This window comes from Miniopterus schreibersii (assembly GCF_964146895.1).
Source record: "Miniopterus schreibersii genome assembly, chromosome: 3".
NCBI classification, from domain to species: domain Eukaryota; kingdom Metazoa; phylum Chordata; class Mammalia; order Chiroptera; family Miniopteridae; genus Miniopterus; species Miniopterus schreibersii.
In genome coordinates, this window is record NC_138103.1 from 33,313,046 (window position 1) to 33,325,950 (window position 12,905).

Below are 12,905 nucleotides of genomic sequence, written 5' to 3' on the forward strand. Positions count from 1 at the left end.
TAAACCAATCATTATTATGTAGCGTACAAAATAGTGTGGAGCATATCATAAGGTGTGAATAAGCATAAGCTACTGTCATTCATTCAACATTGAGAGTGTTGAATGTGCTAGATGCCAGTGATGTAAAGATAAGCTTTCTCCTCGGGTGGGAAGATGGACACAAACCTGCCATTCTGCCTCGGCCTGCTCTTTATTGAGTGTTTGGGAAAGGAAGATACTACTACAGAATGCATGTGATACTCTGTGTATAATAAGTATAACTGATAAGAGAGGCCAAAGACATACATGAGCAAGAAATGTAATTGAACAATAATTGAGATAACCTTTGTCTATTATGAATTAAGCCAAAGTGCGTGATAATATAGCTGAGATTAAACACCCAGACATTGGACCGCTCTCTCTCTCTGTTTCATACACAACTAATATACAATTTATACAGGCAATCCATTCATTATAGAAAAACAAGAAAATACATACAAAAAGAAAAAAATTAAAAACCATTTATAATTCCACCACCAAGAATAGCCGTGGTTTTTTATTTTTTTATTTATTTTTCAATTACTGCTGACATATAATATTATATTAGTTTCAAGTGTACAGCAAGTGGTTACACATTTAGATAACTTATGAAGTGATCACCCCAATAAGTCTAGTACTGACTTGACACCATACATAGTTATTACAATATTATTGATTATATTCCCTTTACACCCTTGTGACTTTTAATAACTGGCAATTTGTACATCTTAATCCCTTCCCCTTTTTCAAACTTCCCCCCAAACCCCCTCCTATCTGACAACCATCAATTTGCTCTATGTATGAGTTTCTGTTTTCTTTGTTTTGTTTTTTAGATTCCACATATAAGGGCAATCATATGATATTTACCTTTCTCTTTCTGACTTATTTTCCTTGGCATAATACCCTGTAGGTCTATCCATGTCATTGCAAATGGCAAAATTTCATTCTTTTTTATGGCCAAGTAATATTCCATTATATATATGTACCTCTTCTTTATCTACTCATCTCCTGATGGGCACTTAGGTGGCTTTCATATCTTGGCTATTGGAAATAACGCTGCAATGAACATAGGGGTGCATATATCTTATCGATTTAGTGTTTTTGATTTCTTCAGGTGAATACCCCAAAGTGGAATTGCTGGCTCATGAGGCGGTTCTATTTTTAATTTTTTGAGGACTTTCCATACTGTTTTCCCATAGTTGCTGCAAGGAAGAGCCACAGTTTTGCTGGGGTCCTAGCCTGTGAATTTATTACATCTACGTAAATCTAAATGTCAATGTGTATGTAAATATACAATTACACATGCAGGATCACACTCTACATTTTATCAGCCTATTTGGATACCTTAGCAGAGGTTCTTACCATGGCACAGGGAGATTTTTTTTTCTCAACCACAGATATTACCACTGGTCTTGTTCTAGGGGCCTACCTTTGTGTAAGAGATAAATAACACTTGCAGGTCTTAAGAAGTTCCAGATATGAACATAAAAGTACCTGTTTAAAGAACTTCATACCTAAATATGAGCCAGCAACAAACAACACAAAGAGTAATCTAAACCAAAAACATATATATAGTGTTAATGAGGTGTGGAACCTTGGTATTGGGTGATCATGTACATATAAAATGTCTTAGAAATTTTTCAGGAATATAGATTTAAAAATAATTAGAAAATAAGAAACTGAGAACAAGTAATAGTAATTTCTAATTTGCCCTTCCAACTTATTTTACATCAGACAGAGATAAGTAGTGATTCATAATTACCTCCTTCCATACCTGAGTTATTTCACTGGGTAATGTCAAGGGCCACATAGATAAGTAAAGTGCTAAATTAGTTTTAATAAAGTGTATTCAGAATTCCCAAGCAAAAGACATCGGAGGAAGTCCTAGCCAGTGAGCTCAGTTTGTCTTTGAATATATCACATTTATTGAGAACCTACTATGTTCCAACAGGAAAAACAGCCCAGGCTCCCAAATCTGCTTCTAGACACAGTCTAAACTGAACGGGGAGTCAGGTCGCTGCAATTTGGGTACCACTGTTTAAAAATCTGCATTTCTGAATGTCTTACAACTTTAATTTTCAAATATTTACTGGTAGGACATCTGAACAATCCATGTTCACTTTAGAAAAATAAGAAAAATAAGCAAGATCCTGAACCTTTTTGTAGTTTGGAAAAATCAGTTAACCTTGCTTTGTAGTAACTGGAAAAATCAGTTAACCTTGCTGAGCCTCTCTAAAATTGGGATAAAAACACCCAGTTTCTACTCTGAGCTTCATAGCAATATTCCTAGTACTTAAACAAGAAAATATTAATTAATAAGAGTCTTTTAAAATTTCTTGGAAGCTGTTGGGACATCTGAGGTAATATTACAACACATTTACACTCAATCATTTTGGTATTTATATTAAATTTTTATAATGCTGTATTTATATTCACAGACAAGTCAACTCCCCATTATCTAATTTTAAGTATTTCTTCAGGTCCATTTGTGAGCTAAGGTTGACTTCCTCCAGCATCTTAGCCCATTCTGAAGGTGGGCTGTTACGGAAAGTGCTATGTTGGGCATTCCGGGTCATTTACTATTTACCTCCAGCAAGCATTTGAGGAAGGGCACCTCCCAGCAAACTTCCTTCTGGGCCTTTTATCTCCAGTCTCTTCTGCTCACTCCTTGAGTCTTTTGCTGGCCCTTACACAGCTCCTTCCTCAACTTGTTTGCCCTCTTTGCAGCTCTTCTGTCTCTTCCTTCCGCCCTGGAGCATGACATTCCATTCTCTCTCCAGTCAGCCCCACCCTCTCTTGTCTTTCCTGTTATGGTCCTTTGTCTCCCACCAGTGGTTTTGTGGAAATTGTTGCCCTGGCCACTTGGGGCATCTGGTCAGCGGCTCACAGTGCTCCCGTCTGGGGGCCATCCCACAGCACTGCTAGGCCTCCCCATTTGTTGATAGGACAAGATGAAAGAGTCACCAGTGTCTCTCCCCACCTCAACGCCTTTCCCTGTGTTTGACCCCACTCCTTCTCTGGACTCCATGGCCTCTCTCATTATTACATGGCATAATGATATGAGAATGGGGACATGTTTCAATACTAACCTGAAGCCACCAGGCTCATTACCAGTATACACCGACGCTAGTGTATATGGTGACTTTTCCTAGAATAATTATGCAAAACATTTCAACAGATATTCAGCAATTCCCCAAGTGGAAGGACAACAACCCTGTCCTGAAGGAATTCTCGGCTCTAGTTTTTGAACAAGCACAAAACTTTCCCCATCCTTTTGGGGGTTGGGTCAGTCAAGATGTTAGCACAGTTAAGATGTCTGGGACAGTCCTAAGTAGGAGATTCAGGGTCCTAAAACATGAGGAAGGGAGCATTACTGAGTTCATGAAGTCAGGTGAGTGTGTGGGGGTGGTCCCTAAGACCTCCTTTAGGCTCAGTGATTCACTAGAAGGACTCACAGGACTCAGAAAAGCTCTTATGTTTGTGATTATGGTTCATTACAGCAAAAGGATGCCAACTAAAATCAGCAGGGAAAAAAGGTCTATGAGGCAAAGTTAGGAGAAACCAGACACAAACTCCCAGGTGTTCCCTCCCAGTAATGTCACATGTTACGGTGCGCTTAATTTTTCCAGCAACAGATTGCAAAAACACATACAAAGCATTATCAACCAGGGAAGCTCACCCAGCCTTGGTGTCCATGGTGTTTATTGGGGTCAGTTACATAGGCATGCAGCGCCCGCATGACTAACCTCGGCTACTCAGACTCCAGCCCCCCGGGGCAAACATAGGTGTACAGCATAAATCATGTTGTTGGCATAAGCTATCTGATTACACTAGTACCCCGTGGCCCGATGCCTCAGACATACAAAACATTCATCAGACAGTATATATTACAAGGACTCAGAGCTCATCCCCTAAGAGCCAGTGTGGAAAACAGGTCTTTCTTGGGAATGAGCTGGAATTGAGCAATCCAGGCCTGCTGAGTTAACCCTTTCCTGCTCACATTCCCTGAGTCAGGACATTGGAGGGCTTTGGCCACATGACAGCACTTCTGGCACCACAACTATTACCTTCCAAAAATAACATCCTCTCTACCTTCCACATATACTCAGTGTGATTTATAATAATAACCATTGAACTATTTTCAAGAACAGCGGGCCAGCTGCAGCAGGACACATTATTATTATTATCCCTGTCATCATAATCACTATTGTCATATTATATTATTATCATAATCACTATTATTCAGGGGGTAGAAGCATGGGAATGAGCCCTAATGCTCCCTTGTGATCTCAGCACAAGTCAGAAGTGACTTTTTCCAGATTCTGAAGATCAAGACACCTTTGGAGTAGCGTGTCTCCGCTCCAGCCGGGGGTTTAACCTTGTCCTGTCTTTCTCTCTCCCTCTCCCTGGCAGTGGCTCAGAAACCCAGGCCCTCAGCACGAGAAGCGGACTCTGTTTGGAGACATGGTGTGTTTCTTGTTCATAACTCCCCTGGCCACCATCTCGGGCTGGCTCTGCCTGCGGGGCGCCGTGGACCACCTGCACTTTAGTAGTCGGCTCGAGGCCGTCGGACTGATTGCACTCACTGTCGCACTCTTCACTATTTACCTCTTTTGGACACTAGTAAGTATGGCCCATGGCCCACGGCCCTGGGGACTCTGGCCAGCTGGAGCCAGCAGCCCCACAGCTGGCACAGCCTCCCCCTCCTGTCTGGATCATGTTTCACCTGCCCAGTTCAGGCTGGCAAGAGTGTGTGATTTGGTTGTTACTACATGTGAGTGTGTGTGTGAGAGAGAGAGAGAGAGAGAGAGAGAGAGAGAGAGAGAGAGATGCATGAGCAGGCGTGCAGCGCTGGGAAGAGCAGACCAAGTAAAGAAAAAGTCCCAGCCTCTGAGAGCCCATCAGTCAAAGGCACTTCCCGGACATTTCTCTCCTCCCGTCGTCTAGGCGCCATCTGTTAGGAGGCGTTTTCCTTCTCTTGCTTATGATCCTCACTTTTGCTGGGATCGTAGTATATTGTGAATGATGCGCTTGGCCACTGCTGCTGCGGCTGCCTGCACAGATCATGAATCCTCCTGCTGGCTATTTTCTTCTTACATCCTGACACAGCCTAAAGCCTGTGCTGGGCGTGGAGCTGCCCTGTGCCTGATGATTAGTCTGTGTCAGGATATTGACTCGGCTGCCCATAAAGACACTAATTTATCTAGCTGAGAAGCTGCCACCAAAGCAGAACCATTTCCCAGTAAGTGTTCCCACTGTATATGAGGAAGAATTTTTAAACATCTCTCTGTGTGTTTTTTTCTTTTAACTTATGGGAGTAAGTTGGTTGCTCAGGCACCAGTTGGCAGCACCCACAAAGTGAAGCATTTGATCTCTCTTTATGCTTCCCTCTGGGGCCTACAGAGAAAAACGTCACTATCTAGAATATTTTCAGAAACTGGGCCCTGCTTCCTGGCATTACTCTTCTGTGCCTGCTAGTTTCTAATCTGAGCACGTTCCTTTGTTATTCAATATGTATTTCCTGTCTGAAGTGTACCGTTCCCATATCCCATAGCAGGGCTCAGCATGAGGAAGCTTCCAGGGTTCCCCTTTCCCCCAAGCCCTGCCCACCAGCGGCCACTCCTACCACAGTGACCTTGCCCCTCTGCTTATTTCCCTCTTGTCCCTCTGCTCAGGTGGGAGTGCTCCAGTGCTCCAACAGTAAAGGAGGGGCACACTTCAGTCTCAGTTAGAGGGACTGACCTGAGCCTCAGTACATAGGGATTGTTCTGATGCTTCAGACTTTATCTTAGTCCTCTGGTGCATTTTGGCGTCTGTTCCCAGCCCAAAGGAGCCCCCAAACAAAGCTATTATTGCCTCCTTAAAAGTCTATGCTTCCAAAGTGTATCCTAATTCACTACGAATCAAGCAATGAAGCTGACTCAGAAGTCACAAGGACATTGTGATGGAAGAGAGTTAGAAATAAGAAGTTAAATAGTCGAGCTAGCCCCATCTAAAGTCATTTCACTGCTTTGAGCCTCGGTGTTCCCATCTGCAAAGTGGAAATGGTAGTAACACCCATCCTGCCAGCTTCCCCTGTGCTATGAGGTTGAAATGAAAGCAAATGGGGGAATACTTTGGAAAATAATGTTTTACCATGATTAGAGGTTTACTTGTCTACTGTTTTCCTTAGAAGAGTTCCTAAAATGAAGGTATCGATTTGAACACTGGCTTTCAAACCAATTGAAGGTCGTTTTGAAAACCAGCTTTGTAAAGTGTCCACTTACCTAACAAGGAATAAAGGGGGTGGGGAGCATGGAAGGAAGAAAGGAAGAAAAGAATTAGCTAGAGAAGAATGGATGTGACCCTGTTTGATCTCCCATTTTAGGTTAAAGGAAGGTTTGGGTAGGAAAGGTACCTGGAGTCTGCGTCTTCATGAGAGAGATAATATACTTCATTCCAGAAATGTTCCCAAGAGGCAGTACAGCATAGTAAAAAGCATGTGTGTTTAGAATCCAAAGGCCCTGTGTTTAAACCCAAGATTTAACATCCTAATTGCTGTGTAACTTTAAACAAGGTACTTTACCTCTCTGATCATCCTTTCCCTTATGCAAAAAAAAAGGAGGAAATGATTAATAACCCCTAGTCAATGGGCTATTGTACTAGGTGGGATAACATGGGAACATATATCAAAGGCACCCTGATTTTCTTACAGTGACTCCCCTGCTCCCACCACCCCCAGCCCTCTATAAAATGCAAAGCAGCTGAGAGGAAGAAAGGCATTTCTGCCCTTGGACTGGTGTGAAAAACGTGCTGCGGCATCAGCTCAGAATAGGTAACTGACTGTAGACTCGCTCCTTCCCAGAGAAATGCTGTATGAGCTGCCCTGGCAAGAGCCGTAATTCAGAAGCTGACAGCACTTGGAAACTGCCCTCTAGCAGAAACCCATTGTAAACAAGCTGTCAAGCTTAGGGAGAGTATGCTGTGAAAATGTCTTAGATAAACAAACACGGTGTCAGTCCCAGCCCTGCTTGCAGAGGAGCCTTCCGGGAAGGGCCTGCGGACTCTGTGAAGAGGGTCGCTCATCTGGCTGTGCGCCTAAATATGCTCACGAGGCCACAGGAGCCGGCCTTGGCACAGACGTGGAGAGTTCCACCTTCTGGGACCTGCTGTGTGGAAACACAAGCCTATGGGACCCAGGAGATCCAGGCCTCAGCCATCTCCACTCTGAGAGCTAAGGAGAGGGGCACCTCAGAAACATCACTGTTCGTGTCACAAATTATCTTAAGTCCATGGACAGACACCAAGAGTGCTAGATGAGAAGTGAGGCCACATTGAGCATTAAGAAATTGTGGAATTCATATGAGCCCAGTTTAGAGGTGCAGGATTGGAGGCACCGCAGTTCAGCAACCATAGGAAGTCCTTCCAGTCACTGGGTCACCGATGCAACTGGAGTCCAGCACAGAAACTTTGCTCCATCACAGAACGAAATGAAGGAACGATCTGAATCCTCTGGCTGACTCCCAGTCCATGGGTCAAACATTTAAATTCTCATTATAAAGGGGGGAAACCTCTAACAGAATACTGTCCTCACAAGGTTCCCTGTGGGACTGGTTTAGACACACCCCAGCAGTCTGCTGCAGCTTGAGGGTGCTCAGCGTGGTCCTGTGCTGGGAGTCTCTCAGCTGGTGTGTGACCACACAGTCCTCGTCTTTTGCCCAGTGCGGAGATCAGAGAGCTGGGCCATCTCTGAAAAGGCAACTTACAAAGCCCCAGCCCCTTATATAACCTCAGGATCACACCATAACCTCTGGAGAGAAAGGGTAGAATAAAAATACATAATGGGAAGATTTTCCAAAGCCTAGTCTGACTTTACAACAAACATGGAGAGACAGCTGTCACCTCCCTGCCGGGGAGAGATGGGTGCCTCTCCCTGTGCCATCCATGTGGTCACAACTCTGTACAGACCTTGCCCGTAATTGGAGGTGAACAAATACCCTTTGAATGAGGAAATGAATGCACTTGAAGAAACCCATCCAGGAGGGGTAGTTTTATTAGAACAATGGCCCTGTGCTCTTTCTTCCTCCCCCCCTTAAAACCTCAGAAATTTCAGAAATATATAAATGAAGTCCCCAAGGTTCCTATCACTATAGCTTCTTTTGGTTTATGTTTATTTTCCCCTCACTGTCTCTTTATTTCTCTAAATCAAACCTCCTTTTTTCCTATTCTGTTTTGTTGCTGGAGGGAGTGTCTTGGAGCTTCTAGAGACGGGAGCCATCATTCACCCAGGGCAACTGCACAGTGGTCCTTTCTGCACTGTGCCCAGCTGCCTTTATTTTCCCTTAGACAGAGTCATCTGCCTGTGATGCTTTCTTCTTATTGATTGGATTTGCCTGCAAACTATGGTAGCTAACAGCAATTCAGATAGATTAATGCATAATAAGATCTCATTTGTTTCTCTGAACAAGTGGGTGATTTTTGTTTTTCCTGGCCAGGGAACCAGAAGACCTACTAAGTCGTGGACTCCCTGTGTTCCTTGAAACAGTACTGCCCGGGCTGGAGTGTATGTGCCAGTCACCGGGAGATCTTGTTAAAAGGCATGCTCTGATTCCTTAGGTCGGGGCAGAGCCCCAAATTCTGATATTCTAACAAGCTCCCAGGTGATGCAGGCTGACCCACTACCACACTGAGAGTATCGTTAAAGGAAATAGCCCAGCCTCTTTTTTTTTCTCATTTTCTATATCTAAGAGGGAGTGTCACAAAGTTTCCATCTTTCCCATACTTAACATATCAAAAATAACAGACCAAGAACATTAACCTGTGTGTGAGACACTGTGCTAAGCGCTTTTTAAAAGATTTTGTTTTTCAGTTACAGCTGACATACAATATTATATTAGTTTTAGGTGTAACTAAAACTAGTTTACAACATAGTGATTAGACCTTTATATAACTTATGAAGTGATCATCCTGATAAGTCTATAGTACCCATCTGACACCATAGTTATTACAGTATTATTGACTATATTCCCTATGCTCTATGTGCTAAGTGCTTTTTATATATCATTTCAGTATCATTGTTCACATTTTACGAACAAGGGATCTGAAACTTGAAGTCACTCTCCCAAAGTCACAGAGACACTGAGCAGAGGGTGAGGATTCAAGCCCCATGTGCCTGGCCCCAGAGCCCAAGGCCTACCTTGCTCCCTACCCTGTAGAAGAAGGTGCTGCCCACCTGCGCCCACAGCTAATCCTCTGCTTCCTGATGCCAGGCATGTGCTGCTCTTTAGCATCATGGATGAAAGGACCCTTGATTTGAAATTCAGCTTTCCTGTAAAATTTCCAGATTCCAGACTCCTTGTACCGCCAAAGCTCTTCATTAGTACTTGTCTGTGTTCTACCTCTTCCCTGCCCTTGGCCCTGAACAGCAGGCTTTCCAACCTGCCTCTCTTACATTCATGAGTAGCACCAAGCAGCAGCAGGACAGAATAGATAAAAGAGAATCAAGCTTTAAAAAGAAAAAGAAAAAACCCTGATCCGCTTTGGCATGTTCAGGGCCTTTTGGAGAAAAGCACATCTGTGTGAGTTTAAAAGCTTATATTTTCATACCCAAATCTCTTTGGCACTCAGCCTGTGGCATTTGCTTTCTAGCCTCAGAAATTAGAGTGAGTGGCCGAGAATGTCACGATCCTGCCATGAAGACAAGCCCTTTCTGATCGAGGGCCTGCACTCTCCTTCACTTCTGCAAACTCTGACCTCAACCCATTGGGTCAACCCACTCTCTGACCTCTACTGGGGTTGACACACTCCACCCATCCCAGAGGTTTGTGCAGCCCATACCTGAGTAATTTGTCACTCGAAGGCCATGGACACCTTCCTTCCCAATACCTAGCCATCTGGATGCACTCAACCTGGATCCTGTCCCCATTTTTAAAGGCAGTTTGTTCATCTTCAAAAGTACAGATGAAACTCTGAATTTCCTGGGCAGCCCATCAATGCTTCATGCCAACCTCTCCAGGACAAAACACACATGGAATCATCTCATTCCAGTATATTTACATGAGAATTAAGCACTTTGGGGGCACAGTTGTGTCACAATTAACTGAATTTACTGTTCATATTGTGTTCATATAAGAGAGGCTTAAATCTTAAGTATTGTTGCAGTTAGAAAGCATAGGATATTTAGTCACTCATCCATTCACTCAGCAAACTCTACTGAGCAACTTCTCAGAGCCAGGCACTGTGATAGGTGCAGGGCATGCAAAGATGAAAACAACACAAACCCTGCTCTCAAGAAGCTTTTTGTGCCAGGGAGAAAGAAACAAATGCACCGATGCACAGGGCACTCGATGCTGTGCCTAGGTAGGCTCAAGGCACTGTGGCTCAAGAAGAACTGATTGGGGGAGTTTGGTGCCCATGACAAAGCGTCCCCCTCTGGGACCCACAGGATGCTGGGGCTGGAGCAATTAGGGATCATCCATCAGGGCCACCCAGTACAGTGTTGCAGGTTGTCCAAAGCACAGTGCAGAAGCTGCCGTTCCTATCACAGTCAGTGTGAATGGGGTACTTAGAGCTGTGCAGTGTCCAACCTGCAGAAGGGGATATGAAGCCCCAGCATCCCTCCCATTTAGCAGAGAGAAACCTGAAGACCAGAAAGGCACAGTGCCTGGTCCCACAGCTGGGCAAGGGGCTGGCGCTATACCCACTCTTCCAGCCAACCTTCTTCACTGCTGATGCTTTGGGATCTAAACACCACTATCCATAAAATAAATCCAAGCTTAGAAGAAACCTCATTTCCTACTGATACCCTGGTTTTACCCAATATGAGGAGGAACAAAGGAGGCCATGCCCATGTGTTCACACGTGGGTGCTCGTTGCTTGGTGCCCAATGTCCCAACACTCAGCTGCTTGCTAGAGCAGTTTCACCCAAGGTCCTTGCCCCGCTGTGCCGCTACCAGCTGCTTGGAGCTCTTTTATATGACATGTTTGTTTCTTGGATTGATTATCAGCATCTGCTTACCTGAAACCTTCCCTTATTTTTCCTCTCCTAACCCCAGGTGTCATTTAGGTACCACTGTCGATTGTACAACGAGTGGCGTCGGACCAATCAAAGGGTGATTCTCCTCATTCCAAAGTCTGTCAACGTACCTTCTAACCAGCAGTCCTTGCTGGGCCTCCATTCTGTCAAGAGGAACTCAAAGGAGACAATTGTCTGACAGTTGTGTGGTTGCTTGATCAATTCATTGCTGGGGTTTGGAAGTTTCTGCACTGGGGCCGGGCACTGAGCCACCCCAAACCCTTCCTGAAGCCCGAGGGTCTAAGAACATCCAGAGCCCTGTGAGCACATCGCCCCGAGCAACGAATCCCCAAGGAGAAAGCGAATGCTGTTCTACTTCCTTCCAATCATGGATGCTGCAATCATATGATATTTGCTAAGCTGCCAAACATGTTTATTTAGCAGATACTATATGGACTTTTCTGAACACCTCTTTAACATATGAGGAAGGTTGTCCTGCTGAGGATGCGATTCCTTTTTTATTACTATTTCAAATATATATATATATACATATATATATATATAAAACTTAGATGCTAATCAAAATCGAAAAGCCAATGTTAAAACTGGTTTCTTGGTTTGGATGGGTTTTGTTGCATTAGTTTATTTGTTGCCGGTTTCTACTGTACATTCTTTGGGGTCATTTGATGGTGGTCTTTTTCATCTCTTCCATGTCCCATACTCCAGGGGACAGCATAACAACTGCAGAACAAGTCCCATTTGAAGGATGTTTTATACTAAACCTCATTTAATTATTCGGACTTTAAAGGGAAAAGAGGTGTGGCAGCTCTCCCCACAGTGAGCTGTTTACTTAGATTTCGTTAAAGAAAAAAATATATGGCGAGAAGCACGCTCCTGTCAACTTGTTTGGTACTAACAGCTGATAGAAGCTATTTTCTAATAATAAATATCCAGCGTGAAAGAAAAGCCCCACTGATTGCAATACTTTCTTTATTAACCATAAAACCTGTGAAGTTTCCCAAAGTAGATTTTAAAAAGAAAAAGGAAAACTGTTGGTGTCCCTACTCCCTTCTCATTTAGTGCTCGTCTTAATTCTGCATTCGCAGTGACTCGGAGGATCATTAGACATTTCTAGGAACCCTGAACCTGTTTTGCATAGCAATTAGCATTCCCATTGCTCTATTGAATTTCCAGCTTGACAGGTAGATGTGGCAAAAATGCCTGTCTAGCCCTCTAAGACCCTTTGTCTCAGCCTCAGAACACAGAGCCCCACACAGAACCTTCCCCCAACCGTGAGCCAATTCTGTCGTGGCCGAAATAGACTTTTTCTAAGGGCTTCCTGTCCCTCTTTTATCTATGGCAGTGTCAAGGGTACAGACTGTGCCCTGTGCTCATGTGCCCACTGAAACCAGGGAGCAGATGTGCGGTCTGGGGAAAGCACCGCTCCTGGTGGCGCTGGGACTCCCGCTGCCCACCCACACGCAGGAGCAGAAGGCAGAGCCCAGCTTTGGGGAGTGCTTAGAATATGGATTTCTAGAACATGACCCACATTCCTAATATCACTCCAGCGTCTGTCTCATGCTCCCCGAGTAGGAGAACAGAAAGTGCAAAGGAGCAGGCAATGGGGAGGGTAACGATTTTTGTCTGCAGATTGATCAAGCTGATGCAGGTGTCGCCTTTGTCTGCAGAGCCCTCCGCTCGCACACTGCTCCCCGCGCCGCCTGGGAGGGAAACAGCTGTACCGCTCTCCGCTGCAAAACTCAGATGTGCTTTATGGCTTGTGACAATAGATTTCCTCCCACCACGCTTCGCTTCGACACTTCAATTCCAGTAATATACGCCTCGGCCCTTCTGTTTACTCGGCCCTGCTCACCCCTGTGGGCTGTCATTAGCT

The 12,905-nt window shown here is 44.4% G+C and overlaps 1 protein-coding gene across 1 annotated transcript in view; it reads left to right on the plus strand.

Moving 5' to 3' along the window:
• The window catches only part of MARCHF3 (membrane associated ring-CH-type finger 3), a 132,879-nt gene extending 120,908 nt beyond the window's left edge, over positions 1 to 11,971 (plus strand). The window contains exons 4-5 of the mRNA XM_081132824.1: positions 4,432 to 4,641; positions 11,052 to 11,971. Coding sequence (XP_080988950.1) covers positions 4,432 to 4,641; positions 11,052 to 11,210 — 369 coding nt within the window. The 3' untranslated portion in view covers positions 11,211 to 11,971. The remainder of the gene's footprint in view (positions 1 to 4,431; positions 4,642 to 11,051) is intronic.
• The last annotated feature ends 934 nt before the right edge of the window (positions 11,972 to 12,905 follow it).